At 53.2% G+C, this 28,000-nt stretch overlaps 12 protein-coding genes across 12 annotated transcripts; 6 read left to right on the plus strand and 6 right to left on the minus strand.

The window, feature by feature from the left end:
• Positions 1-355: 355 nt before the first annotated feature.
• On the plus strand, positions 356-1,548 carry J4E88_000451 (uncharacterized protein; the record flags this gene model as incomplete). Its single annotated transcript, XM_049394127.1, has 2 exons — positions 356-641; positions 698-1,548. 2 exons carry the CDS (start codon positions 356-358, stop codon positions 1,546-1,548), a joined length of 1,137 nt encoding a protein of 378 aa, XP_049259956.1.
• A 407-nt stretch (positions 1,549-1,955) lies between these two features.
• CCP1 (heme peroxidase) lies at positions 1,956-3,131 on the minus strand (the record flags this gene model as incomplete). Its single annotated transcript, XM_049394128.1, has 2 exons — positions 1,956-2,667; positions 2,719-3,131. 2 exons carry the CDS (start codon positions 3,129-3,131, stop codon positions 1,956-1,958), a joined length of 1,125 nt encoding a protein of 374 aa, XP_049259957.1.
• Positions 3,132-4,269: 1,138 nt separating this feature from the next.
• J4E88_000453 (uncharacterized protein) lies at positions 4,270-5,610 on the minus strand (the record flags this gene model as incomplete). The annotated part of the gene is made up of 1 exon (XM_049394129.1): positions 4,270-5,610. The coding sequence occupies one exon, from the start codon at positions 5,608-5,610 to the stop codon at positions 4,270-4,272; it is 1,341 nt and encodes a 446-aa protein (XP_049259958.1).
• Positions 5,611-6,566: 956 nt separating this feature from the next.
• J4E88_000454 (uncharacterized protein) lies at positions 6,567-8,336 on the plus strand (the record flags this gene model as incomplete). The annotated part of the gene is made up of 4 exons (XM_049394130.1): positions 6,567-6,585; positions 6,756-7,377; positions 7,425-8,035; positions 8,095-8,336. The coding sequence occupies 4 exons, from the start codon at positions 6,567-6,569 to the stop codon at positions 8,334-8,336; spliced, it is 1,494 nt and encodes a 497-aa protein (XP_049259959.1).
• Positions 8,337-8,842: 506 nt separating this feature from the next.
• On the minus strand, positions 8,843-9,658 carry J4E88_000455 (uncharacterized protein; the record flags this gene model as incomplete). The annotated part of the gene is made up of 1 exon (XM_049394131.1): positions 8,843-9,658. The coding sequence occupies one exon, from the start codon at positions 9,656-9,658 to the stop codon at positions 8,843-8,845; it is 816 nt and encodes a 271-aa protein (XP_049259960.1).
• Positions 9,659-9,996: 338 nt separating this feature from the next.
• On the plus strand, positions 9,997-10,625 carry RPS23 (40S ribosomal protein S23; the record flags this gene model as incomplete). Its single annotated transcript, XM_049394132.1, has 3 exons — positions 9,997-10,006; positions 10,117-10,365; positions 10,447-10,625. The coding sequence occupies 3 exons, from the start codon at positions 9,997-9,999 to the stop codon at positions 10,623-10,625; spliced, it is 438 nt and encodes a 145-aa protein (XP_049259961.1).
• A 457-nt stretch (positions 10,626-11,082) lies between these two features.
• On the minus strand, positions 11,083-12,876 carry J4E88_000457 (uncharacterized protein; the record flags this gene model as incomplete). The annotated part of the gene is made up of 2 exons (XM_049394133.1): positions 11,083-12,699; positions 12,754-12,876. The coding sequence occupies 2 exons, from the start codon at positions 12,874-12,876 to the stop codon at positions 11,083-11,085; spliced, it is 1,740 nt and encodes a 579-aa protein (XP_049259962.1).
• Positions 12,877-13,218: 342 nt separating this feature from the next.
• On the plus strand, positions 13,219-14,831 carry J4E88_000458 (uncharacterized protein; the record flags this gene model as incomplete). Its single annotated transcript, XM_049394134.1, has 2 exons — positions 13,219-13,758; positions 13,809-14,831. 2 exons carry the CDS (start codon positions 13,219-13,221, stop codon positions 14,829-14,831), a joined length of 1,563 nt encoding a protein of 520 aa, XP_049259963.1.
• Positions 14,832-15,038: 207 nt separating this feature from the next.
• Positions 15,039-15,941, minus strand: J4E88_000459 (uncharacterized protein; the record flags this gene model as incomplete). Its single annotated transcript, XM_049394135.1, has 1 exon — positions 15,039-15,941. One exon carries the CDS (start codon positions 15,939-15,941, stop codon positions 15,039-15,041), a length of 903 nt encoding a protein of 300 aa, XP_049259964.1.
• A 5,239-nt stretch (positions 15,942-21,180) lies between these two features.
• Positions 21,181-22,694, minus strand: J4E88_000460 (uncharacterized protein; the record flags this gene model as incomplete). The annotated part of the gene is made up of 3 exons (XM_049394136.1): positions 21,181-21,326; positions 21,384-21,612; positions 21,663-22,694. The coding sequence occupies 3 exons, from the start codon at positions 22,692-22,694 to the stop codon at positions 21,181-21,183; spliced, it is 1,407 nt and encodes a 468-aa protein (XP_049259965.1).
• A 602-nt stretch (positions 22,695-23,296) lies between these two features.
• On the plus strand, positions 23,297-24,866 carry J4E88_000461 (uncharacterized protein; the record flags this gene model as incomplete). The annotated part of the gene is made up of 3 exons (XM_049394137.1): positions 23,297-23,391; positions 23,447-24,739; positions 24,794-24,866. 3 exons carry the CDS (start codon positions 23,297-23,299, stop codon positions 24,864-24,866), a joined length of 1,461 nt encoding a protein of 486 aa, XP_049259966.1.
• A 1,217-nt stretch (positions 24,867-26,083) lies between these two features.
• On the plus strand, positions 26,084-27,974 carry J4E88_000462 (uncharacterized protein; the record flags this gene model as incomplete). The annotated part of the gene is made up of 3 exons (XM_049394138.1): positions 26,084-26,091; positions 26,202-26,681; positions 26,732-27,974. The coding sequence occupies 3 exons, from the start codon at positions 26,084-26,086 to the stop codon at positions 27,972-27,974; spliced, it is 1,731 nt and encodes a 576-aa protein (XP_049259967.1).
• Between the last annotated feature and the right edge of the window lie 26 nt (positions 27,975-28,000).

Consider the following 28,000-nt stretch of genomic DNA (forward strand, 5'->3'; position numbering starts at 1 on the left):
CATATGAGAGGCGCATGGACTGTATGCCATACGGTATCACTTTGGTTGCGAATGTCTAGCCAGCTTCTGTCACCCGTGTAACAACTATATGTATACATACGAAGAGCAAGATACGCATCAACTTCATGGCTGGGATGCCTGAAATACTCCAAATAACACACTATTCGAAGGGAAAATGGCCACTTCCTGCCCTTGTATGATGTGACTAATATGAGTGCTCTTTCCTGTTGTCACCACGCGCCTTCCTCAACGGAGCCGGAACACCCCGCAAGCTTTGCGTCTGCACCAAAGCTCAACTTCATCTCTCTCAGTACTCGCAACGCTTCTTCGAAACCCCCAAACACAGGTCGCTTGCATGGAGGTCGAGCGCAACGTACCTGAACTGCGGGTGCGCGGCAACATGGGCCCGCCGGCGAAGAATACGGTGTCTGCGGCTGCCGTTTTCAGGAACCAGAGTACTTTCAAGGAACAAGGCAACCTCACACGTCAGAAGAATATTAGAAACTCCAAGTTCACCGGAGACGATGTTGACGCTACCACATTGCTGAGCGCCGGGTCTCACTCAAGCGTACGGAGCGTAGAGAAGAGAGGAGCAAGAAAAAGATCTTCGAACATGCACCCTCTAGGCGTAGAATTCAAAGGTATAGCTAAGTTCTTTCATGTGCTGAGCGCAGACCGCTGATATCATACTGCACAGATGCCAGCGCTAAGTACCGTCGCCATATTTACAAGACTGTCTCTTTCAGGATCAACAAGACCCTCCAAAAGCTTCTTCATACCCTCTACGAAAGTACGCTGCAGAGTGTTACTCGCAGCAGTAACCAACAGGACCCCGTTAGCTCGCCCCTCAAGATTACTGCCCCAGCAAAGTACGAGCGCCTAGCCACTCAGCTCTACCAACCCATCTCTCAGTTCACTTTATCACTACGGCGCACTGACAGTGAGGGAAAGAGTGTGCGTCTTGATCAGACACTTGAGACTCGCATGCTCCATTACGACGAGTTGATCACTAAGGAGGTGGCCAAACTAGCGAAATTGCAGAAAGAGTGGGAAGTCGTCTTGGGCGAGATCTGGAAGCTAGGAGCTACATGCCTAGGCGAGGAAGCCATGGAAAACATGCTATTCACCAAGCAGCCATCGGACGAATCGGCATTACCTGCTTCATCTTCGCCATCAAAAGTCACTGACGCCGAATCCACACTCTTCGTCCCCGAACACGAGAGCTCTCCAGTACGCAATAAGTCTCATACCAACAGGAAGCACGTCACCTTTCTCGAAGAAGGAGTACCAGCAGATTCCCGTAACAACAAGAACGCCGTCACCCTAACGACCATGTTTCCAAAGTTCATATACCAGCCCTCGAGGTATCGCAAGGACACCCTGCCTCTTCCGACAAGGCTCCCTGATGATGACACCAAGAACCTAGAGAAGGAGGTGAAAGAACTGGGCAGGCAGGAATTGAGTGACATGCGTGAGATTGAAAAGGAACATCAGGCGTACTGGAAGAAGAAGACGGCACAGCTTGCTGTTGCGCTGAAGAGTGACTGATAGGGCAGGTCGATGCACGCTCGAGAACATACTCACTCCAATGGCCTGAGCATAAGTGACTACGATATGTTGGAAGCTACGAATTATCTACTTGACATGGACAGTCCTGCTGCAACATGACCCGCGGTACATGATCGCAGCTTCAGGCAATAAATCTTTTCTCATCTACGTCCATCGACACGACGCTCGTCATCACAAGTTCCAGTAAACGATGAATGGGGCAACGTTCAGGACGTTTTGTCCGTATACTGTATTTCAAAAGTCTACAAAGCAAGTAACAATAAATGTATAACCTCCAAAAGTGATCTAGCGCATGCTGCCTTTAACTAAGCAACGGTCTAATAGTCTAGATGGATATCTCTGATTCAAAGTAACCCCCAATGCTTCTCCCCCAATCTCGCACAGACTTAGTCGAACGAGCTCTTGAAGACGTAGCGCTGGTCCTCAGGCTGCTGGAACGGTACACCGAGCTCAAATAGAGTCATGACGCTCTCGGAAAAGTCCTTGAAGAAAGCGTCGTTGTCCTTGGCGTACAGGTCGGTGTACTTCCTGAAGCTCTTGTCCTTAACAAGCTCCATATCAGTGGGCAGCATCATCAAGCTCTTGGTCTTGACATCCTCGAACTGCTTGGGGCCGTTCCACTTCTTCCATGCCCACTTCTCCTCGACAAGGAGCTTGTAGTAGTCGTTGGTCAGGGTGGTGGGAGAGAAGGTCCAGGGGCCGTCGAATCCAGAGCGGTCGGTGTGGCAGCGGCCTAGGGCGTGTGCGCCGGAAAGGGCGACCATGGCGCGGTCGTCGAAACCCATGCGGCCGAAGATGGCGCGGATGTGGCTAGAGTCTTTGCTGGCGTCGGGCAGACGGCCGTCGGGTGTGCAGAAGGAGACGTCGCGGTCGGTGCGGCCAGCGCGATATGGGATCTTGGGGCCCTGCATCTCTTGGATGGCGCAGACACCGGCGAGGATCCACAGATCGGAGTAGGTGATCCATGGGAAGGCCTCCTTGACGGGCTCGAGGAAGTCGCGGGCGGCCTTGAGACCAGCGTTGGCGCCGTGGTCACCTTCGGGAGCGAAACGCATGGTAGCACCGTTGGAACCACCAGTTCCTGTCATCTTGTCGAAGCTGTTGTCTGTCAGTTCATTTGTCTGATAGACAAAAGAGTAGAATACTTACGTTCCCGAGGCGTGCCATGCAAGGCGAAGAAGAACGGGACCGTAGCTACCATCATCGTAGTCATCGTGCTCCTCAAGCCTCTTGGCGATGTGGTTGTAGACCTTCTGGTAGTCCTCAAACCTGGGTGTGAAGATCTTCCTGCTGTTGGTCTGGCCGAACAACTCAGGCTGGTATGTGTAGAGGCCGTATACACCAGCACCGACGAGGAGAGCGCCAGCGCCCCAGGCTAGGCCAGTTGGGTTGCCCTCATGCTTGTCTGGTCCATCCTCCTGAGAAGCGTATCCGCGTCGTTGGTTGCGGAAGGCGTTCTGTGTGGGCGCGATGAAGCGGGCAGAAGAGCGGGTCGAGGTGGTGCGGAACGAGGGAGCGGCGGTGCGCAGGGCGCGAGAGAAGCTTCGCGAGGCAGATGCCATTGTGCAGACGGTGGATGGGAGATCGAGGCGGTCGAGCAGAATAATTTGTGCAACAGCTGGATGTCTGTTGATAGGCTACTTGCGGAGCAGTTTGCCTCTTAGAAGGTCAATTGACAGTAGCACAAAGGCAGGAAAGTCAAAGAGAGTGAAAACACAAACGCGAATAGGGCGTAGGCACGGGAAAGCTTTTAAAGATTATGTTTCGTTGCCTCGGACTCAGATGGCGACAATCTTTCTGGAAACAACGGCATCGACCCACTTTGATAGCCTCTGCACCAATCAGGCGCATTACGGGGCATAATCGTCTGGACCCTTGGGATTACGATATCTGATGCCGCCGCGACACTTTTCCGATCGTGAAGCCATTTCCGCCGATTGGGTTATATAATCCACGCTTCTAGCAGATGACGGTTTCGAGTTTGAGACTATCAGGCAGGGAGACCCGTGGTTTTGTAGCTTCGCAGGGCTGGGCTTTGTCCTCGTGCATAAGCCGACTTCCACGCCCTGTGATTCGCTGTGCTGGCGTCGATCGACGCAGGCCAGCGAGCGAGATGAGGGGTACCTGATGAGGCTCTGCGGCATCTTTGTCTGATATCCTTAGCAGTGGATATCGCCACACTCGACACGTGGTGTTACAGACGATGTCTGATGTATCGTCGCTGCTTGTTATTCTGGGTAGGACATGGTGGCCAACCAGAGCTTTCGTGTACTAAGCCGCCGGAAATGACTCGTGCCATGCCCACATGCCGTTGCCCTCCGATGAGCGGCGTGAACGACAAAAGTGGGTGCATCGCTCGAAGAGGCAGTTTTATCGATCCAGCTTTGGTACCTCACTGTCCTCGGCGAACGTATTTGTCAAGCAAAATTTCGATTCAATTATATCCAGGGCATACGATACGTATCGGTAATGAAAAAGAAGCCAGTACAGTTAACGCCTGCTATCCCTTGTCCTTCAATGCAGTTCCCAGTCTTGATAAACGCCTTGCAAAGAAATGCTCACTTGGGTCTGTGTGCGTGAAGAAGCCAGAAGCCATACCAAATTTCCAACTCCAGTGCCATGACATTAATGCAATCATTACCCGAAACATTAGCTTTCTCGCGTATTACTCGTCCCAGCGTGAACTCTTAAGAAATGTGATCAGTACATGCCGTTGTGCGGAGGCATACCCATGATCATGCCGAGATACGGCTGCGTGTGCGGGTAACCGTCCAGACTGCCGGTAGGCGTAGAGATGCCGGACGTCGATGCCGTTGCCGGCCGCGATTCTTCCATGTTTCTCTTGGCCGCATTTTCTGCGGCTTCCTTTACAATCTTGGGCTTGAGAAGATCCCAGGAGGTGCTGTTGGGGTCTTTGGGGATGGTAATGGCACGCTTGTATGCCGGACACGCTTCTAGCTCTTTGATACTGATGGGTGGATCGAGTTGGGACGCCTTTTCCTTGAAGAAGTTCTTGCGCCGTAACTTCTTTGCAGTGTAGTCAGAAGTTCTGGCCGTGCGTTGCATCTCTTCCCACTGCTCCATCTTCTTTGCAAACATCTGGCGCTCTTCTACCTTCTTGGCCTTGTCGGCAAGCCATTCAGTCCACCATGTAGCCGTCTCTTCTGTGTTGGGGTCCCTCTCTCTGGATTCCTTGTGGAACTCGGCAACGAGCTTCTGCACGTCTGACCGCAAGTAGATGGTCTTCAGCGCATGCGTACTCGCTGGTCCCACGCCGACAAAGTTACCCCATGAATCGAAGATGCCACTGGGCAAGGCAGCGCGGATATAGGATACGTCTTCGCCGTTTGGACCTCTCAGCTGGGCAACAGCATCGTATTCCCTGATGACTTGGGTGTTGAGACAGTCTTTGCACATGCGGCGCAGGAAGGCCCAGAAGGTCTTGCGAGTGTTTGGGGCGCCGCAGTCCATACAGCCATGCCCATGGCGCAAGTGGGCGAACTGGAACTCGGTGAGACCTGGAGGTGGGTCCGGCATGTCGGTTCCGTAATAGTAAACCCTGCTATGCTTCCAGAGCATGGGGTTATCCCGCAAAAACCGGTAGCATGAGGCAATCTTGCTACGCATCTCGAGCAGCTGCGCAGGGTCCGAGTAGGACAGTATGATGAACCAGCAGTCGAGGTCGACGCCTTTGGACAGGATCTTGCCCCTCCGTAACCTCGTCGGCTTGCGCTGCTGCCACTGCTGGTTAAGCAGTGGACGGGCCGGTGCCGCAGTGAGTGGAGTCGCATCGTTTCCGAAAGAGGCGGCTGGGTTGGCCGCGTGCTCAGAGTCCTTCCTGGACTCGTCGCCCCGCTTGCGCTTCAGACTGCCTTCGACCATGGCCAGCGGCACATTGTGGGATCGCACCTCGTGCGCCAGCCCCGCGCGCTTCCCGCCTGGCCGCCGGCAGTTGATTACGGTGGCATAGGCCTGGTCTGGCGTCTGCAAGAAGGGAGTCTGCTTGTTGACGGTAAAGGCGACATATTTGGCATTCACCATCTCGGGTCAGCAGGCCAGCCGCTCGGGGTATCGTCGACGGGTAACGGGTCGCTCGCAGTCACACTTCCACGTCGTGGGTCGGGCCTGGCATGCGGTGCTGGGAGGATGGCGAGATATGGAGTGCAGGGTCGAGAGGCTGAAGGAGAGGAGGCACAGGGAAAGGAGTGTGGACGACGCTGAGACTTCCGCGCGCCCAGGCTTGAGTTGATGTCGGCTGCCGAACCAGCTTGCCCGACCAAACCAAAACTACAAGGTTGGCCCTTCGGATATAAAACCTGGCCTTTGCTCAGCGACCGCCGACACGCCCTTCACCACCATGTCGACAGTCCCCAGTTGACATCAGCCCAGACTGTCCCTGGCAACAACTACGTCTGCAGGTGGAGTTCTGCAACTGTTCCGACAATGCCATGCGGAAAGATGCGCGCTTGCTATTCCGCATCAATACGTGCCGACGCATCTTTTCCCTTTAGGCCCGGCGCCACACTGCTGATCACATGGTTACATCACACGCGAGGCGCACGCTTACGGTCCTTTTCCAGCAGGTTTGAGCCGGCCAATGTCGCCTGTCTTTTTGCTTGTTCCAAAGCCGAGCGGTCGACAATTAGTTGCACGCCGTGTTTGCGCCATGTCCTTGGGTACCCGTGACTTCGCGCTGGCGACCGGCAGCGCAGCTTCCTAATGAGGAACTCCATCGCTTACGCATGCATGGGCAAACAGCCAAAGCCAGAGATGCGGGGTTGGCGAGCGTCGACGATGCGAGAGTGGTCAGATTTGTGCTAGGGTACCAGCGACCTCGGCCTTCGCTGTGACTCCATTTCACTGTCCGCTTTCCAGGATATATTGCCTTCGCTCCCGCCTCTGCAAGTGCCATGCAAGTGTGAATTTGGCATCGGACCTACTCCCGAACACTAGTCAAGTCACCCAGGCGGATAGAGTCAAGCTCACTGACCGTCGTCATGTTCGGAAGGAAAGAGAGTAAGTCGCCGCAATCTGCGAAGCTGGCCCCGATGACTCCCGCGGAGTGCTTGACGCATCTTGTCAGCTCCAACCTCATCGTCAGCTTCATGTTTCACAGATCATGATTTCACCATCCTACGCTCTTCGCCATATATACAGAGTCGTTGAAATATGCTGATCATCCGCAGAAGACGTGCCGTCTCCGGACGTGGACAAGACAGATCCAATCCCTCACTATGACAATACCTACGACGACGACCCGGCACTTGTCCCATGTCCGCCCAACACCACGGAATCCAAACTCGTGACCAAGATCGACCTCCATGTCATTCCCTTCCTCTGCATCATGTATCTCCTGGCCTTCCTGGATCGTGTCAACATTGCAAACGCGAACGTCTTTGGCCTCAGCGAGGAACTTGATCTGGCACGAGATAATCGCTACAACACTGCTCTGGTCATATTCTTCGTCCCATACATCCTCTTCGAGATCCCGTCCAATGTCCTCCTCAAAAAGATGAAACCTCGTGTCTGGCTCAGCATCTGCATGTTTGGTTTCGGTCTCGTTACTATGCTGCAAGGCTTTGTGCAAAATTACTCTGGTCTGCTTGCGACTCGATTCTTCCTCGGTGTGTTCGAGACAGGCATGTTTCCGGGTGCCTTCTACTTGATTGGTATGTGGTACCGCAGACACGAGGCGCAGAAGCGGTATTCGTTCTTCTTCAGTTCAACGACGCTAGCCGGAGCCTTTGGTGGACTGCTAGCTTCTGCGATTGGCAAGATGGACGGCATGCGCGGATACCAGGGTTGGAGGTATGTTTCGATCGTGCATTTGTGTTGATAAGCATTGACTCTGGCAGATGGATCTTCATTTTGGAAGGACTCTTGACCGTTCTGGTTTCGTTCGCTTTCTTCTTTCTGCTCCCAAACTTCCCGGAAGAAGTGAAGTGGCTCTCGGAACCCGAACGCGCGTTCGTCAAAGCCAGACTTCAAATCGACCAAGGACGCTCCGCACGTGAACGGCCTATCAAGGCCAAGGACGTTGTGAATGTGTTCAAGGACCCCAAGATCCTCATTGGCGGACTCATGTACTTCGGCTTGATCGTACCTGCCTATGGATACGCCTACTTCTCTCCCACCATCATCCAGAGCTATGGTTACTCCAAGATCCAGACACAGCTACACAGTGTTCCTCCATGGGCCGCCGCTTTTGGTTTCTCGATGCTTGTCGCGTGGTTCTCGGACAGGCTCAAACACCGTTTCCTTTTCACCATTTTCCCCATCGCTGTGTGCATCGCTGGATTCGCTATTCTGATTACCGTACACGACAACCATGACCTGCAGTATGGAGCGCTCTTCCTTGTCGCCATGGGAGCCTACACCGCCATGCCGGTCATTGTATGTTGGTTCAATATGAACTTGGGTGGCCACCACCGTCGAGCTGTAGGAAGTGCATGGCAAGTCGGCTTTGGTAAGTTTGAAACCTCTTATATGATATCTGAGGTATCGAATGCTAATCCAACACAATAGGTAACATTGGTGGTATTATCGCCGTCTACTCTTTCCTGAAGACGGACGCGCCCAAGTATACGCGGGGATACTCAATCAGTATCGGCTTCGTGTGCCTCAGTGCACTAAGTTGCTGCGCGTACTTTGTCATGTGCAGTCTCTCGAACCGAAAGAGGAATAAGAGCGTCAGGGATGTAGGGTTGACGGAGTATGAAAAGACCGAAATGGGTGATTTGAATCCGGAGTACCGCTATCTCTTGTAGATGGTGTGTGTAGACGTAATGGATGAAGAGTATGAAAAAGAGGCGGTAAAGCGTCAATCTCACATATATGGATTACGCAAAGGAAGGCACACAGTCATGATTTTGCTGAAATACTTTTATTTCTGAACTCCACCATCGATCATTGTGACACGAAATCTAACACGCTACTTGTATTGCTCGGCGTAGCGACGACCTCAAGACACTACCCGTTGCACGTGGAGTAAATGCGTTTCCACGTTGTAATCTTTGGCATTGTTACCGATGGCTTACATCAGCCTCTTCAGTCTGTTCGTATATCACCACCAAACCTACAACCCCTCAATCGACCATGTGGCTTCTGTCAGAGGCCTCCATAGGACGTGTGTATCCTCTCGATATGACGAGGGAGCGCGAGAGCGCGTGTTTCGTCTTTTTGGCCGAAGAAATAGGATCGAAGGCGGCTTAAATATTCGCTGCCCGTTTATGGGCATAGTGTTCTGGAGTTTCCGTTCAGGCTGTGCGTCGTCTCAAGTAACGCTCGCCGTGTCCATGCTGTCTTCACTCCCATGTCCCCAGATCTCTTTGCTCTCACTCTCAACTCCTCGCATGGCCTTTGCGACCTCTTCTAGTCTTACAACGACTTCTTGCACACCCTTGTTCACTTTCTCAAAGTATCGGTCGTTCTCTTCTCTCCTCTTCCGACTCAACTCAATGTCCTTTTCAGTTTCTTCCTCCAACTTGATCCGGTCGAACAACTTCTCGCCTTTTCCCGACCCTGCCCCGTCGTGAGGGTGGTTCGCAAGACTCTGGGGTTGCAAATCGTTTGCTTTGCTGTCCTGCGACTTCTTCTGTTGTTCAGGTGTCTGTTCGTCCTCTTCCGAGCGCGCCCATGCTTTCGCAAGTTCTATCTGCGCTTTTCGCAACTCGTCGAGAGCTCGAGAGTGTTCAGAGCCGAAGACTGTCATGCCTGGGCCCTTGATGGCGCTCAGCTCAACCTCCTCCAACGTGTTTTGCATCTCTGCCCATATCGCTTCTGCGCGCGACGATGCTTCGGCATCTGCGGCTTGGCTGTGCTGTCTTTGTCGCCGTTGGAATGGCGCCGAGGGGTTCGTGGAGGTGAGGCTAAGGTGGTCGCCATCGTTGGTGGTCGTGGGGGGAAGAGGTCGCTTGTTGTCCGGAGAAAGGAGTGAGCGCTGGCGGACTAGAGGCGCCCTTGCAGGCGTTCGGACTTCGTGCAGCGATGTGTTGGAGGCATTGTGTGACGGTGGCCCGACAAAGAGCGCAGGCGCAGGAAGGCGGTTAGTTTGCGTCTTGGTGACTCTCTTGTCGTCTTTGGAAGTCATGGTATTGCATGCGCTGGCGTGTTACGTAAGGATGAGTTCGGGTGATTAGGAGTGTGTGAGTATTGCGATGGGCAATTGGACTAGTCACTACGAATCTTGAAGTCTACTGACTTGAGCTGCAACTACGCGCTGGTGTTCATTGATGTTCTCCCCAGACGCGATGACGATGGCCCGATAAGATAAGATGGCCGTGCTGCGCTAACCCCTTCCGGGCCAAGGCCGCTAAGCTGTGGGGCTTGGCTCTGGCGCACACTGATTCCAGCCGCTCTCGAAAATACTTCGACGTCCGCGATACTAACCACACTTCCCCCAGCACACCCGTCGTCAATACCGCAACCATGGGTAAAGGTACGCAGCCACTCCCTCCAGAAGCCCCCGATCGACGCGAAATGCACAATTCCACGCCTTCGCCGTCCTGACACGGGCGTATATTGGGTAGTTGCTCACAACATCATCAGGAAAGCCAAGAGGTCTCAACGCCGCCCGCAAGCTCCGCAACCATCGCCGCGAGGGACGATGGGCCGATCTCCACTACAAGAAGCGTCTCCTCGGAACCGCCTACAAGTCGTCTCCCTTCGGTGGATCTTCCCACGCCAAGGGCATCGTTCTCGAGAAGGTCGGTGTTGAGGCCAAGCAGCCCAACTCCGCTATCCGAAAGTGTGTCCGTGTACAATTGATCAAGAACGGAAAGAAGGTCACCGCTTTCGGTATGTCACTATGCGGAGACTGAAGAGGCATCGGCGACGAGCCTGTGGCAACAATGAGAGCGTGGGCTAATAATCTGCCAGTTCCCAACGACGGTTGCTTGAACTTCGTCGACGAGAACGACGAGGTCCTCCTTGCTGGTTTCGGTCGTAAGGGCAAGGCCAAGGGTGATATTCCCGGTGTGCGTTTCAAGGTCGTCAAGGTTTCCGGTGTCGGTCTGTCCGCACTGTGGAAGGAGAAGAAGGAGAAGCCCAGGTCATAGAGGACTCGTCTGCAAGGAGTCAAGGAAGGAAACGAACGTGGACCACAAGCCCGCCATGAACGAATGATGGAATCCGCGGATCACTATGGGGGGTTACCGGAGTCTTTACATCGGGGTTATCTGTGCTTCTACCCGGCATATGAAAAGTCATGATATGCTGGAGAGTTAGATAGAATCTGACTCGTTCAAGCGCCCACTCCGTATGCGTATGCCATGGAGTGATGTTGGGTGCGTTGACATGCCGTTGAGGACTTCGTAGTGAATGTGATGAACCCAATACATTTCAGGTTTATGTTGTCCATGATTCATTGATCGAGAAAGAACACTACTGTACACAAACCTCCGTATAGTAACAAACTCCGACCAATGCAACATAGGAAAGAAGCGCCACCGGGTATCTCAAACAAAACGCCAACCACCTATGCAATCTTAGCAATCCTTGCGTATGCAGTCCATCTTATTTCGTAAACATGGCATTAAACGTGTCCTCCAGTCCAGTGTCCTTCATAGTCCCGTAGTATTCGTATTTCAGCTTCGGGCTGGCGAAGAGCTCAGCATCCCTCTTCACGTTCTTCGGTACACCGAAGCCATCCAGACCCGGTATCTCTCCCGCACCTCCTTGCGCCTTCTGGTCTCCTTTGAAGAACTTGGGTGCGTTTTCCTTAAGGGGAGGCGCCCAGACACTCGGTTTCCAGGGGTTAGGTTTTTGGTTGGCGCCGAGCGAGGGTGGCGGCGGTGCAGGAACCCGGTGACGGAATGGATTCGGGTCTGGTTTGGAGAAGATGGAGTGGGGTTCTCTGAAACGAGGGGGTGTTGCGGGCTGACGAGATGTCGTCTTGGAGAAGTGGTTGGGTATAATCTCTGGGGGTTGTGAAGAGAACCGACTTCCAGAATTCTTGGTCGGTGTCCAGTCCATGTCGTCTGCGCCCAAGAACGTAGATCGCTGGGCATAGGGTGTGGTGACGTCGGTAGCATGCGTGGTGAAGGAGGCTTCTGAGATGGTGGGGGACGGGGGAAGAGGGGAGGACTCCTTGCACTGATCCATGCCATTTGCAAAATCGGGCGCTATACTATCGAAAACGCTTGCTTGGGGATGAGCTGGGTGGTAAGAGCCTCTTCTTGCCTTCTGTGCACTATCGGGTGCGCTGGGTACGGGTTCGCGAGCAGTTTTCAGAAAAGAGGGCGCGGCGCCGTAGACTATGCGGACAGCCTTCCATGTCATGATAGACGAGAAGGTCAATATACCGAGCATACACATATGTGTGTACCGGAATAGTGTCAACGTGTCGTTGTTGATGGTGTGACCTTTCCAGTAGTAGAGGGTTAGGAATCGAAGAGCCACGGCAGTAATTCGAATCATCCATAGTGACATGAGCCCGCGCATCCTGCCCGTAAGGCTGTTCGTTTTGAGCTTCAGCTTGGGATTCCACCAGATTGTGAGAGCATCGGCGATAATCGCAAAGTTCAGCCACTTGAGTATCACGGGCGAAAGTACACAGATTTCGTCCATCCAACATCCCGACTTTGCCTGAGTCCAACAAGTATCCCAGCTGAAAACTTGGTACGCCCGTATACCCTCATCCGGGCCCATGTACAGTCCAGCAGCATGCCAGACAATTCCTATTGCTGTGCTCACGACATAGGTCCACTTCGCCAGCGAAATGAACCTCAATGTCCACGCTTGTCGGTGGGTATGTACGGTTGTGCGCTTCTGTTTACTTGCTTCCATGATACGCGCCAGGTTGTCTGCTCTGGCAATATGGTTCGCGTTCCGGATCTGGTGTTGGACTCGAGGCAGACATTCGCTACAGACCTGCGGGTACCGGGTCTCGAGCTCGTCCTTGTAGTCCTCGTACGCCGCTAAGAATTGCCCATACGTCGGATCATCCTCTTCCGGAAGGTACTCACCCAAGAGCTTTGCGTAGAGAGTCTGGTTGCGCTGGCATGTGTCGCAGAAGATGTCGTCACCGGGTACGGACATGGCGGGTGTTGGGGAGCGGGAGCGCAGGTGTTGGAAGGAGGCTTGAGGGGCGGTCGCGACTTCTTCGATGGGCGGATCGGTGATGTTTCCGCGCTGGAGAACAGGTCAGTTGGAGAGGTTCGGGTGTTGATGCGGTAGAGTAAGTACTTCGTCGAAGTGATTCACGGCGTCGCATTGCGGACAGTGAAATGTCTTGGGTATCTGCGAGACAGTGTCGCGTGACAGTGTATTGCAGTAATGGCAGCGCAGTCTGCGCCGTAATAGCGCCATGGTGGGAAGACACCTGGAGTGCGTGGTGATGGTTAGGGTTGATGCACCATGTCATCGGCGACGTGTTTTGGGACCTGATTCTGCCGAGGCGGCCACACCGCCCGGGCGCCGGCGCGGAATTTTGGCTCACCAGGTCGAATGCACTGTTCACCACTTCTGGAGGGACGACTGCCGACAATCCATCGCCGTGGAAACGACACCGGCTCCAACCTCACGACACAGCGTCTCCATCTGATCTTCCCGGTCGTATCCGCCACTACACCCCTCGCCGCCCGCCATTCGATGGCTCGGTAGTCCGCAAACCCTCGCATCTCCATCTCCACCGTCGCCATCCCGCCCACCATGAGCCAATTGATCGTCAGGCCGGGGCGCAACGCCGCCCGTCAAGCCAAAAAACTCAAAGAGATCCGCAAGGTCAAAAACGCAATCCAATGGCACGAGCGGGAACGCAAGAAGCGCCAGGAACTCAAACAGGACAAATGGGAAATCAAGCGAGCCATCCTTGCGCGTAAAGGGTGGGAACAAGAGCGCATCAAGGGTGTCAGGAAGCAAGCTCTGGCCAATGCAAAAGAGGACTGGAAACTTGGTCCGTTGAGGCCAAACCGCGCCGTCGGCCCAGATGCTGAGAAATACGGTGTCCTCACCGGCGGCCAGGTGCAGAAGCCTGAGATACCTATCGAGGCGCAGAAGAGCCGGAACGCTTTTAGGGAAAAGAAAGGCCTCGAGCTCGAGTACCCGCTGGTCGTGGACGATAAGAAATACTTTCCAATTGTGAAGGGTGATCGTGTCGTAATTATGAAAGGAAAAGAGGCGGGCAAGGTCGGTGTGGTACGAGAGACCATAGATCGATCACACGACGTCGTTATTAAGGGCATGAACTTGGTATTTACCGCCTAGCTGTGTCATCAAGTTTGAGTGTTAACATTTGCCAGCAATACTTCGACACTAGTCTATTTAGTAGTGCTGCCGAAGAGATGGGGCCCAAGGTAGAGAACGAGGTGCCTATGCCCTTGAGCAATGTACGTCTCGTGGTACCAGCCGAGATAGACCAGGGAGGCCAGAAGCGTTACGAGGACGTCGTGGTCGAGAAGATCTACATGGAGCGGCATACCACCGGCATTGATCCATACACCGGTACTGACTACGGGAACGACACAATACCCGAAGCACACCAATACGATCCTCGAACTGGACTTCCCATCTTCCACCGATACATCGCAGGCACACGGCAACGACTGGAATGGCCATGGGAACGTGCGCAAGGAACTGAAGCTGTTGGTACCACACAAGAAACAAGCAAAGACAAGAAAACATTGCTCAAAAAGGCCCTGGCCAAGGTGAGCCAGCCGTTTACGAGCTTGAGTCGTTGGCGGAGCAAGAACAAGGAGGACCAAGCTCAACAAGACGCAGCGAATAGCAGGAGCCCAGTCGACCTCGAGGCCAAATTCGCCGAGATTCAAAGGCAAGAGCAGGAACGATTCAAGACCGCCGCTCCAATAAGCATAGACCCTGAGCTTCCTTCGGCCTATGATGTGGACACAAGACGAAACATTGTCGAAGGTTCGCAGTCCATGGCTTATACGCTCGTTGCGCCACCTTTCCCCGACACGATTGCAGAAGAACTCCGTAGCGATATCCACGAGTTCTCCATCAACGCGAAGAAAGACAGGGACCCCGAAGCACCGCGTCCTATCAAGGTTGCGCAACACTCCGAACAGGGTGTGGTCGCGCGAGAAATTGCAAAGCAAAAGCACAGAGCGGCGCAGGCAATGAAGACGCCCATGCAATTGAGGTGGGAGCTTGAGCATCAGAAGAAGGTCCAGAGCCAGAAGGAGAAGCCGCTTGTCGACCAGGAGAGCTTGCTGGCGGCATTAGGTCAGCACATGCAGAAGAGTGCTACGAAGCCGTATCTGGGCAAGAAGCAGATTCCCAGTCAAACAGCCGACCTCGACTAGGGTGACTGAGACGATGGCATGATAACGTATCACGCCTGTGACACGAGACTTGTAGCATACCTTTTGTATATATAGCATGGATTAAAGCCGAAAAATCAGCTAGGCTTTCTGTGGCCTGTGGGGTATCTTCGCTGTAAATGTACATCAAACGCCTACATCATGCATACCATGATCTCTTGAACGTCTCCCATGAAATCGTCTTTGAGCTCATACCAGAATGCCCCAGTATTCCGCTCGTCCTCCTGCGCCCTCCAACTCCTCCCACTGCACCAGGAAGCGATCCACGACCTTTAGCAGCAATTTCCCACTCAGACTCAGTGTCTTGACTCGTGCAAAACTCTCCACGTATACCGTCTTGCACTTTCCTCTACTATTCGCGCCCTTGATGTTGAAGAAGCGCAGTATGAGGCTTGCGAGGATAAGGATTACAGCCGTGGCTGGGCCGTTGGTTATGATGAGATCTGGGAGGTCGGCGGCTGCAGCTTCGTATGGCGTTGTAGGGGCTTGGCCGGCCAGAAGTGGTGGAGCACAGAGGAGAGGTGCAAAGGAAGATAGAAGGGTGTAAAGTGAGGTGAAAGGCGTTGTAAGGAGTGGTTGGTGTATCTTGCGCGCACGAGGGATGACGGCGATGTTGTAGTGGTCTGGCCCGGTACATATTGGCCTCTCTGCCCTCTTCTCTTCTAACGCATGCGTTGTGCCATCTGCATCTGTAATCTCCATCACAGGTCTTCTTTGCGTACCATCTGGTAGCACCGCCTCTTTCTCTGATTCTTGCTTTCGCAGCCGCTCCTTCTCTCCATCTTCAAGTCCTCGCTCAAACTCCGCAGCGCGTTGTGCTGAGAACGCATCTCCGCTGCTGACCACGTATGTTCGGTGTGTGTATTTCCGTGTGTCTAGATCTCGCAGTAGGTAGAACATCTCGTGTGTGTGTCCGCCCGATCCAAGAACGATGAGGATACGTGTTGCGAGCGGGCGCTTGCGCAGTGGTGTGGACTTTGAGCGCGCATTTGGAAGTATGGCAAGTAGACGCAGTGTTGCCGCGACAAGCAGAGTAGCGAGGGTTGCGATCGCGAAGGAGAGGGTGTAGAGTGAGGACGGCGGGGGCGCCATGGTGGGGTTGTCGCGAAGGATGAAGGTCAGGTCGTGGTGGATTGTTCCCTTGGTCGAGTGTGCAAAGCTGAGGAACAACGAGATACTGTGTCTCAGGTTGAGCGCAAAAGCATCGTTGTCGCGGCTGTAGGCTTCACCAGGTGAAGGTACGTGTCGCAGCAATTGGCCAATCGTGGGGACCTCGGGACGCGAAATCACATGCTTCAGACTTGGCGTCAGGGCAAGTCATGCAATCTCAACCAGGTCTACTTCCACATATTCTCTACATACTAAGGGCTCGCTCATCATAAATCAAAACCACGCCTGGAGACGTAGGCTTCACTCTCATTCCGTCAGGTTTCGCATATCAATCATGTAAGGACATGTAAACACCTTCAACATCGGGCTTTTCGGGACACGAAATGCAAGCGGACTTGCTGTTAGAGCATCGGATTTCATCTGTTCCCTTTTGGAGACCGCAGGAGCCTTTCTAACAAGCAGAACATGTGAACCCCGTAAAGAGGTTTTTAGGAAAAAAGACATGAAAACGTGCTCATTTGGTTTTGGACGATGAGACCTCAGGTATGGTCTTGGAAGAAGCAGGGTAGGATAAGAAAGAGGAATTTATACCCATATGGTCAGACTACCAAGTGTTTGAACGATTGGTCTAGGAGGAAGCATCCATGTGATGTAACGGAAAATGAGGAGAGAACTTCATGGAATAATGCAATGTTATTTTAGAAATTCTGTCATCTCTAGTTGCATTAAACATTTACATAGACTTTCTCTGCCATTCTTCTGGACAGGCGGACATTGATTCTACCAGAACGTTTTTTGAGACATTGACAGGTACTACTACATAGTAAGTCTCGCACTCCGCACCATGAACAAGACAGACATCGCTTCCGAATTTTCATTTTCCCCGCTACATGCTGAGGAACGAAAGAGAGGAGAACATAGGTGGAGTTCCAAGCACCAAGAAAGCCGGCAGTTCATTCCTTCGGCTGTGCTTTCACATGGTGACTCTCGATACATTTTTAAAACAATCTCAACACATGAGGGCTACAATGCCCTGATTTGGAGGCAGAACCAATATTGCGCAGCTTAGATTTCGTTTTGAAGTTGTCTATACCTTAGTCTTATGCACCTTTTATTTCTTTCAAGCTTCCGGAATGGGTTGCCGCGAAGCACACGGAACCCGCCTGCATTGATTTTTGGAACTCAGTAGGAGAATAAAGATCCTATTTCATGAAGGTTTTGGCATGTCGTTTCTTCCTCAATCATCGGAGTGCTGGTCCAGCGACATGTCTCTGTAGGACATGTATCTTTTGAGGGATTCATTGCCTTGCATTTGGTTAAAGCAGATCGAACATGGCATGTTCGCATAAGACCTTCTCGAAAATGCACCACATCGGTATTTCGGTCTCAGTTTTCGAGAAAAGAGTGAGTTGGAAGATGGGACAATGCGAAAGCTTTGGACCGAGATCAATTTATATATACCACTAGCAATCTCAAACTAGCTAAAGCGACTAGGTACGCACATCAAAAGTCCAACACTGTCTCGATGCGTTCTTGAGACATGAAGAAAACGCCATTCGCCGAGAAAGCATGTGTATACCCATTCCCAACTCCGCTGCAACCAACCTCGAATGAATCAAAACAAAAATTTCGCGCGCTTTCGCCGTTACCTTCCACTCCCATTTGCAAGGACATCTTCCCAAACCGGCCAATAAGCATTCCCACCCGGCTCATCCATCTGCCAAATCAAACTCGGATTCCGCCTCATGACGCCCTCATACTCTCTCTTCAATTCCACCAGTATCTCACTCAGAGCCCTCATCTCATTCACCACTAGCCTTAGCTCCTTGCCCTCCACAGTCGCAGGCGATATCTCGCCCTTCAGATCCGACAACGGGCCAATGAGACGAGTGAGCGTGGGTGGTAGACTATACCGAAAAGAAGCTTCTACCCAAGCAGTGACCGCAATACGAGAAGCTAGGAAGGCGCTCAATGCGGGTAGGTAGGCGAGTGTATCTGCTGAGGAGCTTGTGGTGTAGTGTGAAGATGGGGATAGAGCACGGCTCAAATGTATCGGCCAGCAAAGCGCTGCATACCGTAGGAAAGGTAAATGGGTATCAAAAGGCACGGTGCGGATACTATTCGCCCTCGAGCTGTTGTGTTGAGTTGGTATTGTTGGTATCGCGTGGGTGTGATTGTCTCCGTCTGATGAAGACAGGGACTTGTATCCACTGTCTACCGACGCGCTTGTTCTTTGACTCGCACCACTACTGGTAGGTATGGTAGGTGGCATGGCTGGACTGTGAGGCTGCAGGGCACCGAGAGGACGTTTTGGTATATCGTGCGCGAGGTAGGAAAGGCACCGTGCAGCAAGGTGGCCATGGACGCTGCTTGTATCGCAAAGACTGAACTCTGAGCCTTGCGATAGTGGGTTGAGAAGATAATCGCGTATGGCTTCGTGGGTGAAAGCAATCTCGTCGTTGACAACGCAGAGAAGACCACATGTCAGTTCCGGCAAGGCTTGTATAACATCGGTCGTATGCGAAATCCCGGGAATGTTAGGTCTGTATGTGTCCAGAGCAGCGTGTAGTGCCCCCGGACACATGCGGTTGATCGGGAAAGACAACCATCGAAATGTGTCGGCGATGACGCGTTTTTCTGTCGGCGAATGGCGCGCTAATGCGTCAAACATGATACGGAAGAGCGCTTCCAGGCCCTGTATTGAATGCACTCCCTGGAGGATATCCAGTCGCTCGTCCGACGACAGTAGCGGCGACTGAAGGAGTTTCAACAACATGTTGGCCCAGAGAAAATCACCATCTGCCGTCCTCGCGACTTCCGACATGAGCCTTCGATTCATAGAGATACCGAAGAAGCCCTGATCTGCCAGGCGATTCATTTCCGGTACCACAAACTGATCGATAGCGACAACGTTGTGTTGACTGGTAAGGGAGAGGATATGAGGTGCATCTGAAGCCCATTTCTGATACTCAAGTGGTATCTTCAAATTCGGTCTGCTGAAGAGGATAACTCTTGTATCAGATCCACGACAGAGTCTTGCTAACGATGCAAGCAGCGTATCAGTATCGCTGCACTCATCGATACCATCAAGTACAAGGAAAGTGGGGTGCTGTCGAAGTAGAAGCAGAAGAACATCGAGCACTTCATCAGAGGTGGCATGCTCTCGAAAGGACGTCTTCCGCAATAAGAGGCTGACAGTATCCAAAGTTGACCGGTCCTGCCGACGAGCGTGGAGCAGCTGGCATGTCATAGCCCGGAAGGCATCTTCAGATTGGTTGTTCTCGGATAGCAAGTGATTGAAATGATAGCTTGCAGTGGCCGGTGGTTCGTCGCACAGATCAGGATCGTCCGCTTCACCGGCTAGATTTTCAACGACTGAACGCGAGATGACGGTCTTCCCAAAGCCAGGTTTTGCTGAGCGTTTGTCAGTTTATAGAAGACTTGAAACATACGCGCGGCGACCTACCCTGCACAAACAGTACGCGATGTTGCCAGTTGCCAACCAAAGTTTCTTGGTCATTTGCCATGCTGCTCTCAAAGCGCGCATTCCTCCATTGGGCGTATGCGGCGACACGCAAGAACCAAGCGCAGGACTCTTGATAAGGTTGTTGAGTACCGAGAGACCTTGTTACAATTGAGGTAGAAGATGATAGCCAATGCTGTACTTTCTCCACTCTCCTCAACCGCTTCGCGAGCCGTTGTTCATCTTGCTCCACACGACCGTTGGCCATGACTCCGTTTTGACGCTGCAAAAAGTCGATATAACTCCTGCGGTGCTGTGAGATGTCCGCGTAGTATTGAGTCTGGTTCGCGGTTTCTGTTTCTAACCACCTCCTGTGCTGGCCTAGCCGTGTTTCAAGGTGGGCAAACCGGGAATCGAAGGGTCGCCATAGTGTCTCACTGTGGAGGACGTTCGTACAACTGATGGATATACTTTGTGCTCCGCGACAGAAGATACAGTATAGCTCCAAGAACAGCTGTACAAGATCCGCATATACGTAAGACAGAAGTGCAGCCAGATGACGATCTCCAGCCTCGCCATGGGACTCGGCTCCGTTACGCTTGCAGATGTTGTAAACTTCCTGATAAGGTGGTATGATTTGCGAAATAGCTTCAAGAACATCGGCAATTTTCTCCAGGACAAGCACGCAGTCACCGCTCATCTGCTTCCGTATTAGTCCAAGTTGTATGTCAAATGTACGACATGCATACCTTGAAGACTACACGAACAGTTGCCCAGAAACAGCCTGCCCATTCTGGCTGCAACTCGACGCATGTGCCAAGCACATCGAAGTAGGGTGCAAAGGTGCGAACGAACAGTGTAAACTTTCGACTGCATACGACTAGTCTTCGGTCTGCCGACCCATTGCCAGCGGAAGTGCGACGGAGCTCTTCGAGCAGAAGTGTTGAGCTGATGTGATGATCGAAATGCTGACGATGTTCTTGCAGTATGGTATTGTGTATTGCTTCTATGGCGTCATCAAAGAATGGATGGTCCAAGCTATATAATGTTAGCTACATCCAGACCATCAGTGGTAGACTAACCTCGAATCAACCATTGCTACGTCCATGTTTTGAGCCTATTGCGACAGTTCTCGGATGGAATCGAACTTGAGCGCAGGCGTCTTCTCTGTAACGAATGCATTGGCACAAGATGTTAAAATGCACGTTGGATAATTCAGAGCGACGGCCACATTGTAAAGGCATGGAAGCGACAGGGGCAGCGGTGTGTTAATGTAATAAGCATTCAACGTGCTCGTTCTGATGGGACCCAAGCGAGAGCAATTACGGCCCTGCATGGAGCCACGGGAGAAGAAATGGGCGTCGTGGGGCTGAAAGGTTGCGGGAGATAAGCGGGATGTGTAAGAACATGGTGAGTGAGTACCCGTCGCCACGCATGTCATGCCCCGGACACAAGGGAATTGACAGGCGTGGGGGAGCAGGCTTGAAAACGTGGGCGAGACGACAGGCCCATGCGGCAAGTCGCGAGTGGCAGATCGGAGCTGCATGCCGACGGGCGGGTAATCCCTTGTTCGTAATGAGTAAAAGAAACTCAAAAGGAACGTCTTTCAAGCGAGGCGTGGATCATGAACGAATAACATCTTGGGTATCTCCTCCAACGAGCTACATAGCCAACTGCTCGGCGCAACGGGTCTATAGTACAAAAAGTATTAGAAAGCGAGGTACTAGAGCGAATGCCACTAAAATTGTGGCTACCTGACTAGGCGGATGCGGGCATGCCGAGCCGAAGCGCAAGCAGCGCACGCACGTCGGTGACATACTGCAAGCCTTCGAGCAGCGGGATAAGATGCAGCAGATCGTGGTCTGTTGGGTCGCTGATCCAGCCTTCGATGGGAATGGCATTGTCTGGATGCACAATCAGTACGAGCACAAGTGGGCGCACTGGACGGAGGGTGAACTTACCAGGATGGAAGACGTAGCTCAAGGGGCTATTATCAAGAATCATGACTTTGCTGAGATCGGGCTCGACCTGAGCAAGGTCCTTGATATAAGCCCCGTTGCGAACAGTGCAGTGCTGTCGATAGTACCTGCCTGCAAAATACTTGCGCTCCACCTCCAGCCAGTCGATGACGGGATCTGCGTACTCCTGTACCGAGGCGGTGAATATGATCAGATTGTACCACTTACTAACCTGGTCGTTTCGTTAGTGTGGCATCAGGCGTGCCTGGCTGGTGTGCGTACCTTTTTAAGAAAATCGTCGCAATACGGCCGTTTGTGAACATAGTATAGGAGCGGCACCTGGGGACCAATAACCTGCCCGTCGGCGCCGACGGATGCCTGGAGTTTGACCTCTACCATGTGGCCAGTCTGGAAGCGACCGCCGTTGACTATGCTATGGATCAATGTTTCATCGAGATCGATGATGAGCGTCTTCTGGTGCGGCCCGACAGCGGATACGCCTTTAGCGGAGTACGAGGGCTGGCGGCGTGGCACGAGGGGGCGCGGGGGTTGGGGCGCTCGTGGGAACTTGGTCAATTGTTTCGAAGACGCGGTTGCCGGCCCAGTGGGGGACTTGAGGGAAGCGGCAGCCTCGGAGGAGACGGAGTTACTTTTGGACGATTGGGCCTTCTTGGCTGCCTTGCGTTGCCTCAGAGCGTCCTCATTGTGATGTAGCGTGATGCGTATCGACCGCTTGGCCGGGGCGATTTCGTCTGCTCGTGCGGTTGCGCTCGATTTGGAGCGGGTATGGCGCGACGGGCTGTCGGTGTCTGGGTCGCGTGTAGGAGATCGCTCGCTCTCCGAGTCGGACGTCATGGCGGTCGAGGTTGATGCTATTGACAGTGATCGCCTCGTGGGTTGTTTCATGACGGGCTGCGCGACACTCGAACTGCGACTCTTGCGCGTGCCTTTCTCGCTACGGTCTGGGGCAGCCGAGGCTCGTGAAGCGTGCGCCGCAACCTTTTTCCGACGTCCGCGAGTGAATGTCCGCGAGATGTGGTAGATCGGGGCGAGAAAGGAGAAGTGGCCATCCTCTTCGTAGTAGAAGGCGGCCACCAGACATTGCCCCGTATAGACAAAGGGGGTTGCGAGGACGCCCACCACCGCGACGATGCCGTCGGATATGCGCGACGGATACAGCCATCTCCTTCGCCGCTTGGTGTCTTCGTAGGGGCCCTTCTGGGGTTGCTCGAGTAGAGGTGTCTTTTCGTCGTATCCGGATGCGACCGCTTCCGTATTCGAGGAGCCGGAGCCGTCACTCCTGTCGGCGCCCATCTTGCGCGTCTCTCTCTGTGCAGCTATTGCACTCGCATCGTCAGCGGGAGATGAGATCGAGGGCCGAGGTTGGAGAATGGCGAAGGACTGTGGGGTAGCCTGGGTGCTGGGTGCGCTGATGCTTATGCCTGGGATGACGGTAGGACCTCCGTGACAATGATGGTGGGGCTGTTGGGAAGAGTATACGCGACGGCAGCGCAGTCAAGATGCTCGTCCAGCACTGGCGAAACTAGCAGCAGGCCGAGGCGTGACTTTGTCGAGAGAAGACGGGTATGCAGCTAAGCAGAAGGTTGGGGACATGCCAATGACGAACCGCTGGAGAGCCCGTGCCCAATCGGAACGCTCAAAGCTCAATTTAGTTACGACTCACACATTCCCTCCACCAAGTCTTGAACAAGCAACTCTCCCCGACAGTGCCTTACAAACAAAACGCGCGTGGCCAATACTTTGAACCCCTAAATTATATTGGTTGTCTGGAACCCTTTCAAACGCACACAGACACCCGCAGAGTCATCCAGGAACAACCCCACCACCCCACATAACTGCTATATACCGTTCGAAATCTTGGGACTCTCGAGTACAAATCTGCAAATATTCCCACGATGCAGGGCGCGACGGTACAGGCGCCGGGTCTGTCAACCTACCTGAAGTCACTAAAGAGTACTCCAGTAGATGCCTCGGTGGAGCATTTCATCTCGTGAGATATGCCTTTCCGCGCAGTAGCGCAACTACAACTAATATCCCTACCCCAGACTTCTCAAACGGCGGCAAATACGGAACTCGAGACCATGTGCCATTGCGACGACAGCCCTTCTTCTGCGCGTGGTGGGCGAGTTCAAGGGCAGGGATGCCGCCAAGCTCATTGAGCGCATAAAGCAAGTCGGCAGGCGGTTGACATCGGCGCAACCACACGAGGTGGTGGTAGGAAACATCGTACGGCGCGTACTGGGACTGGTGCGCGAGGTGGTCGACGAGCATGCCGAAGGGCAAACACCAACAGGCAGCGAGCCAGGCTACTCAACACCACATGCACACGCGCAGCACGACTCTCTCCACAGACCAGCGCTCAACTCGAGCATTTCCACATTCAGCCCTCTCCGGCATGCCGTTGCCGAACCCATGCCCACGAGCGTCTTCACCGACAACGCCTCCGACGTTAGCGAGCCCTCGAGACGGCCCCCGTTGCTCACCTCACACACCTCGTACGCGCCTACCTCGTCCGCTCCCCTCGTCCACTCGCTCTTTGGCCTCTTCTCCCAGCCAGCGGATACACCCTCAACTACAAGCACCCCTACAGGGCAGGCGTCGCCAAATGGCAAGAGCACGCTGACGGCACTCAATCTGGAGCGCCTCGAGGGCATCAACAAGAGCCAAAATCTGGACCTGAAGGGCGAAGTCATGGAGGGCATAAGAGAACTTCAGGACGAGCTCGAAACCTCAGACAAGCAGATTGCCGAAGTCGCCCTCGAGCACATCCACGCCAACGAAATCATCCTCACGCACACTGCTTCCACAACAGTCCAGAAGTTCCTCCTGTTCGCCGCACGAAAACGCAAGTTCACAGTCGTGCACGCCGAGACGTTTCCCCACGACCACACTGCCACGCATGGCATCCTTCTTACAGGCAAGAAGCGAGAGGCGAATCCAGATGACGACGAGGACGACGACAAGTGGAAGCCCCTCACCGATGCTGGTATCCAAGTCTACGTCATCCCAGACTCACATGTCTTCGCCATAATGTCCCGCGTCAACAAGGTCATTCTGGCGACCCATACCGTATTAGCCAATGGCGGTCTGGTAGCCGCAGCTGGAGCACACATGATTGCAAAGGCTGCAAAGGAACACCAGACACCTGTTGTCGTGCTCAGTGGTGTATACAAGCTCAGCCCGGTCTACCCATTCGACATCGACGAGCTGATCGAGCACGGTGACGCCGGAAGTGTAGTTCCCTACGACGACGGCGAGTTCGTCGACAAGGTCGATGTTGAGAACCCACTGTACGACTATGTTCCCGCCGACCTTGTGGATCTCTACATCACCAACCTGTAAGTCGCGATTTGAACAGCTCGATGCATTGAATGTAAGCTAATGTCTTCTAGTGGCGGACACGCACCTTCATACCTCTACCGCATCGTAGCAGACCACTACCGCACCGAGGACATCACCTTGTAATTCAACCATGAACCACGGCGTTATGATACCAACAAAAGTTAAGATGGGAAGCAAAGTGCGCACAATAGCCCATGTTACATCATCTTGAGAAGGAAACTCTGCGCTTGCAATATGCAGTGGCCGAGACCAATGAACATTACTACAAACATATCGCCCATTCAGCTCAGAGCACGTATGCGACCATCTTCATCATCGCCGACCCGTGCCCTCGTCCTCTGCCCGACCAACTAACATCTCCTACACACCCTTCTTCGCAATTGGTCGCGCCTTTGTGCCCCTCTGCACGCACCCGTATCCCGCAGATAATCGACCCAATTCATTGGTCACCTAAGCTCTAGCAGTGTGCCCTTCGGCCATCGGAAATCAATGGATTTTGTCAAAATTACCACGTTGGGCAGTTTGACGGTCCGTCAGGGTGGGTCGGCGGGGCGGAAGGGCACAGTGGCGTTCTTAGTAAACAACAAGTACGGAGTCGCGATGTGCCCTTCGAGCCCTTGCGCGTGGGACTCGTCTTACTTTTGTTGAGATTTGGCCGTAGGCGCAGACACCGCATACCCAAAGCGCCTGATGGATTAGGCTAGTTTGTAGAAGCTGTTCGATTGTTCTTCGCGTATTCTAGCTGCAGCTTCCTCAAGCTGAGGTGTGCGGAAGAGGGGTCGATATCACCCCCTCAACTGAGCCTCGCTATCGCCATCTGCACTCAGGATTACGTGTGCACATCCATCTCGATTGCGCGCGGAGAAATAACAGCATGCGACGAGTGCTAGCCGTTGCCCTCTTCGGAAGCTCCTCAAGGTGATAACGTAGGGCTTATCGTGGGTGCTGGGTCGGCTGTTGCTACATTACGTATGCGGGCGCGCATCTTGTGGAGCTGAGTTGATAGAGTAACAACCTGAACTTGACCGCCTGGCCACAGAAGCAGTGAAGGCGTCGTCCAGGTGCATCATGTCGTTTCTCGAACTTGGGGGGTTGCATGTGTTTGTTACTGGGGCCGCCGGAGGAATTGGTAGTGCGATTGTAGATGAGTTCCTAGGTATGTCATAGTCTTGTGTCTTTGATGGTTGTCGGAGAGTCTTTGCACATTGAATGAAGTCTGCAGGTTCCATGGTAGGCTCAGGGTCTCTGTCAAGTCACTCTGCGGTGGAAGGCACGCTCTAGGGCTTCGGCCTACAAAACAGGGAATCAACGCTATCATTTCAATTGATATTTTTGCTCTCATGCAACCGTCACTAACGCCTGCATAGCACAAGGCTGCAAAGTCACTGCACATGATCTTCGCCCAAATTCTCTCGCCTCAACAAACCCCAACCTCCATTGCCTCCAAGGCGACATCAGTTCCGAAACTTCCATCCAGGACTCCATATCCCAAGCTATCAACCATTTCTCGCAGCCTATCAGCATTCTCTGTGCCAACGCAGGTATCACAGATGAATCTTCCAGCTATCCCATCTGGGATATGCCCAGCGAGCTCTGGGACCGTACCTACGCTGTCAACGTGCGTGGCACGTACCTGACCATCAAGCACTTTCTCAAATCTATTGAGAAATCACAAAGCGACACTGGCAAGGAAGTGGAAAATGTCAGTGTCGTGGTGACAGGGTCCGAGTGTGGAGTCTTTGGTCAGGCAGGTCATGTGGAGTATGCGAGTGGGAAAGCAGGGCTACAATATGGCCTTGTGAAGACAGTGAAGAACGAGATTGTTAGGTTGAATAAGAGCGCGAGGATCAATGCCGTCGCGCCCGGATGGGTGGAGACCAAGTTGATTGAAGGGAGGTTGGACGACCCAGGGGAGATGTGGAGGGAGGCGGAGGCTACGTGAGTCTGACGCTCGTACTGACTCTCCGACACCTTGTTAACGATTGCAGTGTGCCACTCAGGAAAATTGCTCAACCGACCGACGTAGCGAGAGCAGCTGCTTTCCTGGCAAGCCATCGCGCTGCCGGTCATATCTCCGGACAATGTATATCTGTGGATGGCGGTATGGAAGGTCGTATTGTGTGGTCCGAGGACGAAGTTCGCAGATCACAGGCAACTGCTGTTGAGCCCGAAACACCATCTCTCAACGCAACTGGTGAGGCCGAGATATTCGGTACCGCAACCGAAGGAGTCTCTCTAGCTAGTAGGACCCCCTCAGCAATGGCTATACCGACCATGGCGTCTCTCGGCAGCCCTCAATCAACACAGAAGCCGAAGATCAAAATCTTGCTTTCCGTGGATTTTGACGCAGTATCGGGCTGGCTTGGTACTGGCCAACACCCCGATAACAACCTCGCGGACTACAGTACTGGCTTCTTCAGTGGCCATGTCGGAGTACCACGACTCCTCAAGCTCTTCGCGAAGCACGGCATCGCGAACAAAGTAACCTGGTTTGTGCCGATGCATAGTGCAGAGTCTTTCCCAGAAGAGTTTGCCGCCATTAAGAGCAGCGGCGCGGAGATAGGCTTACACGGTTATTGCCACGAAGGCGCCCCTCAGCTCACGCCCACCCAAGAACGCGAAGTTCTCGAGCACTGCATAAGTCTCTACCAGGAACTGTTAGGAAAACGTCCACTAGGCTACCGCGCTCCCCTCTATCAGCTCCGCGAAAGTACCGTGGAGTTACTAGAGGAGTACTCTTTCCTCTATGACTCCTCGCTCTCCCACCACGACAGCAAACCATACTACCTCCCCAACCTCCCACCGATCAAAGCGCCAAAGTACACCGAGGAGGCTTCCGCGAAAGACTGGATGAAACCCCTGCCTAAACCCAGTGCGCCCACAGCCAAAACTCTCGTCGAGATCCCCGCAAACTGGTACACGGAAGATATGACACCGCTCCAGTATCTTCCCAATGTACCCAACTCGCACGGCTACGTCGACGTTCGCGTTATGGAGAACATGTGGAAGGACAAGTTTGAGTGGATTAGGAGCGAGATGCTTGAGAGTAATGGGGAGAAAGATGTAGTGGTTTTCCCCTTAGTGTTACATCCAGATACCAGTGGTATGGCACATGTCATCGGTATGATTGAGAGGGTGATCAAGTGGCTGAAGGCGTGGGAAGGAGACGTGGAGTTCTGCACTTATGAGGAAGCGGCAGGGGAATGGAAAGAGAAGAATGCGATAGAGTAACACGAGAAACATGAAGTTAGGTGTCG

Source organism: Alternaria novae-zelandiae (genome assembly GCF_023758075.1).
Source record: "Alternaria novae-zelandiae strain BMP 2774 chromosome Unknown scaffold_1, whole genome shotgun sequence".
NCBI classification, from domain to species: Eukaryota; Fungi; Ascomycota; class Dothideomycetes; order Pleosporales; family Pleosporaceae; genus Alternaria; species Alternaria novae-zelandiae.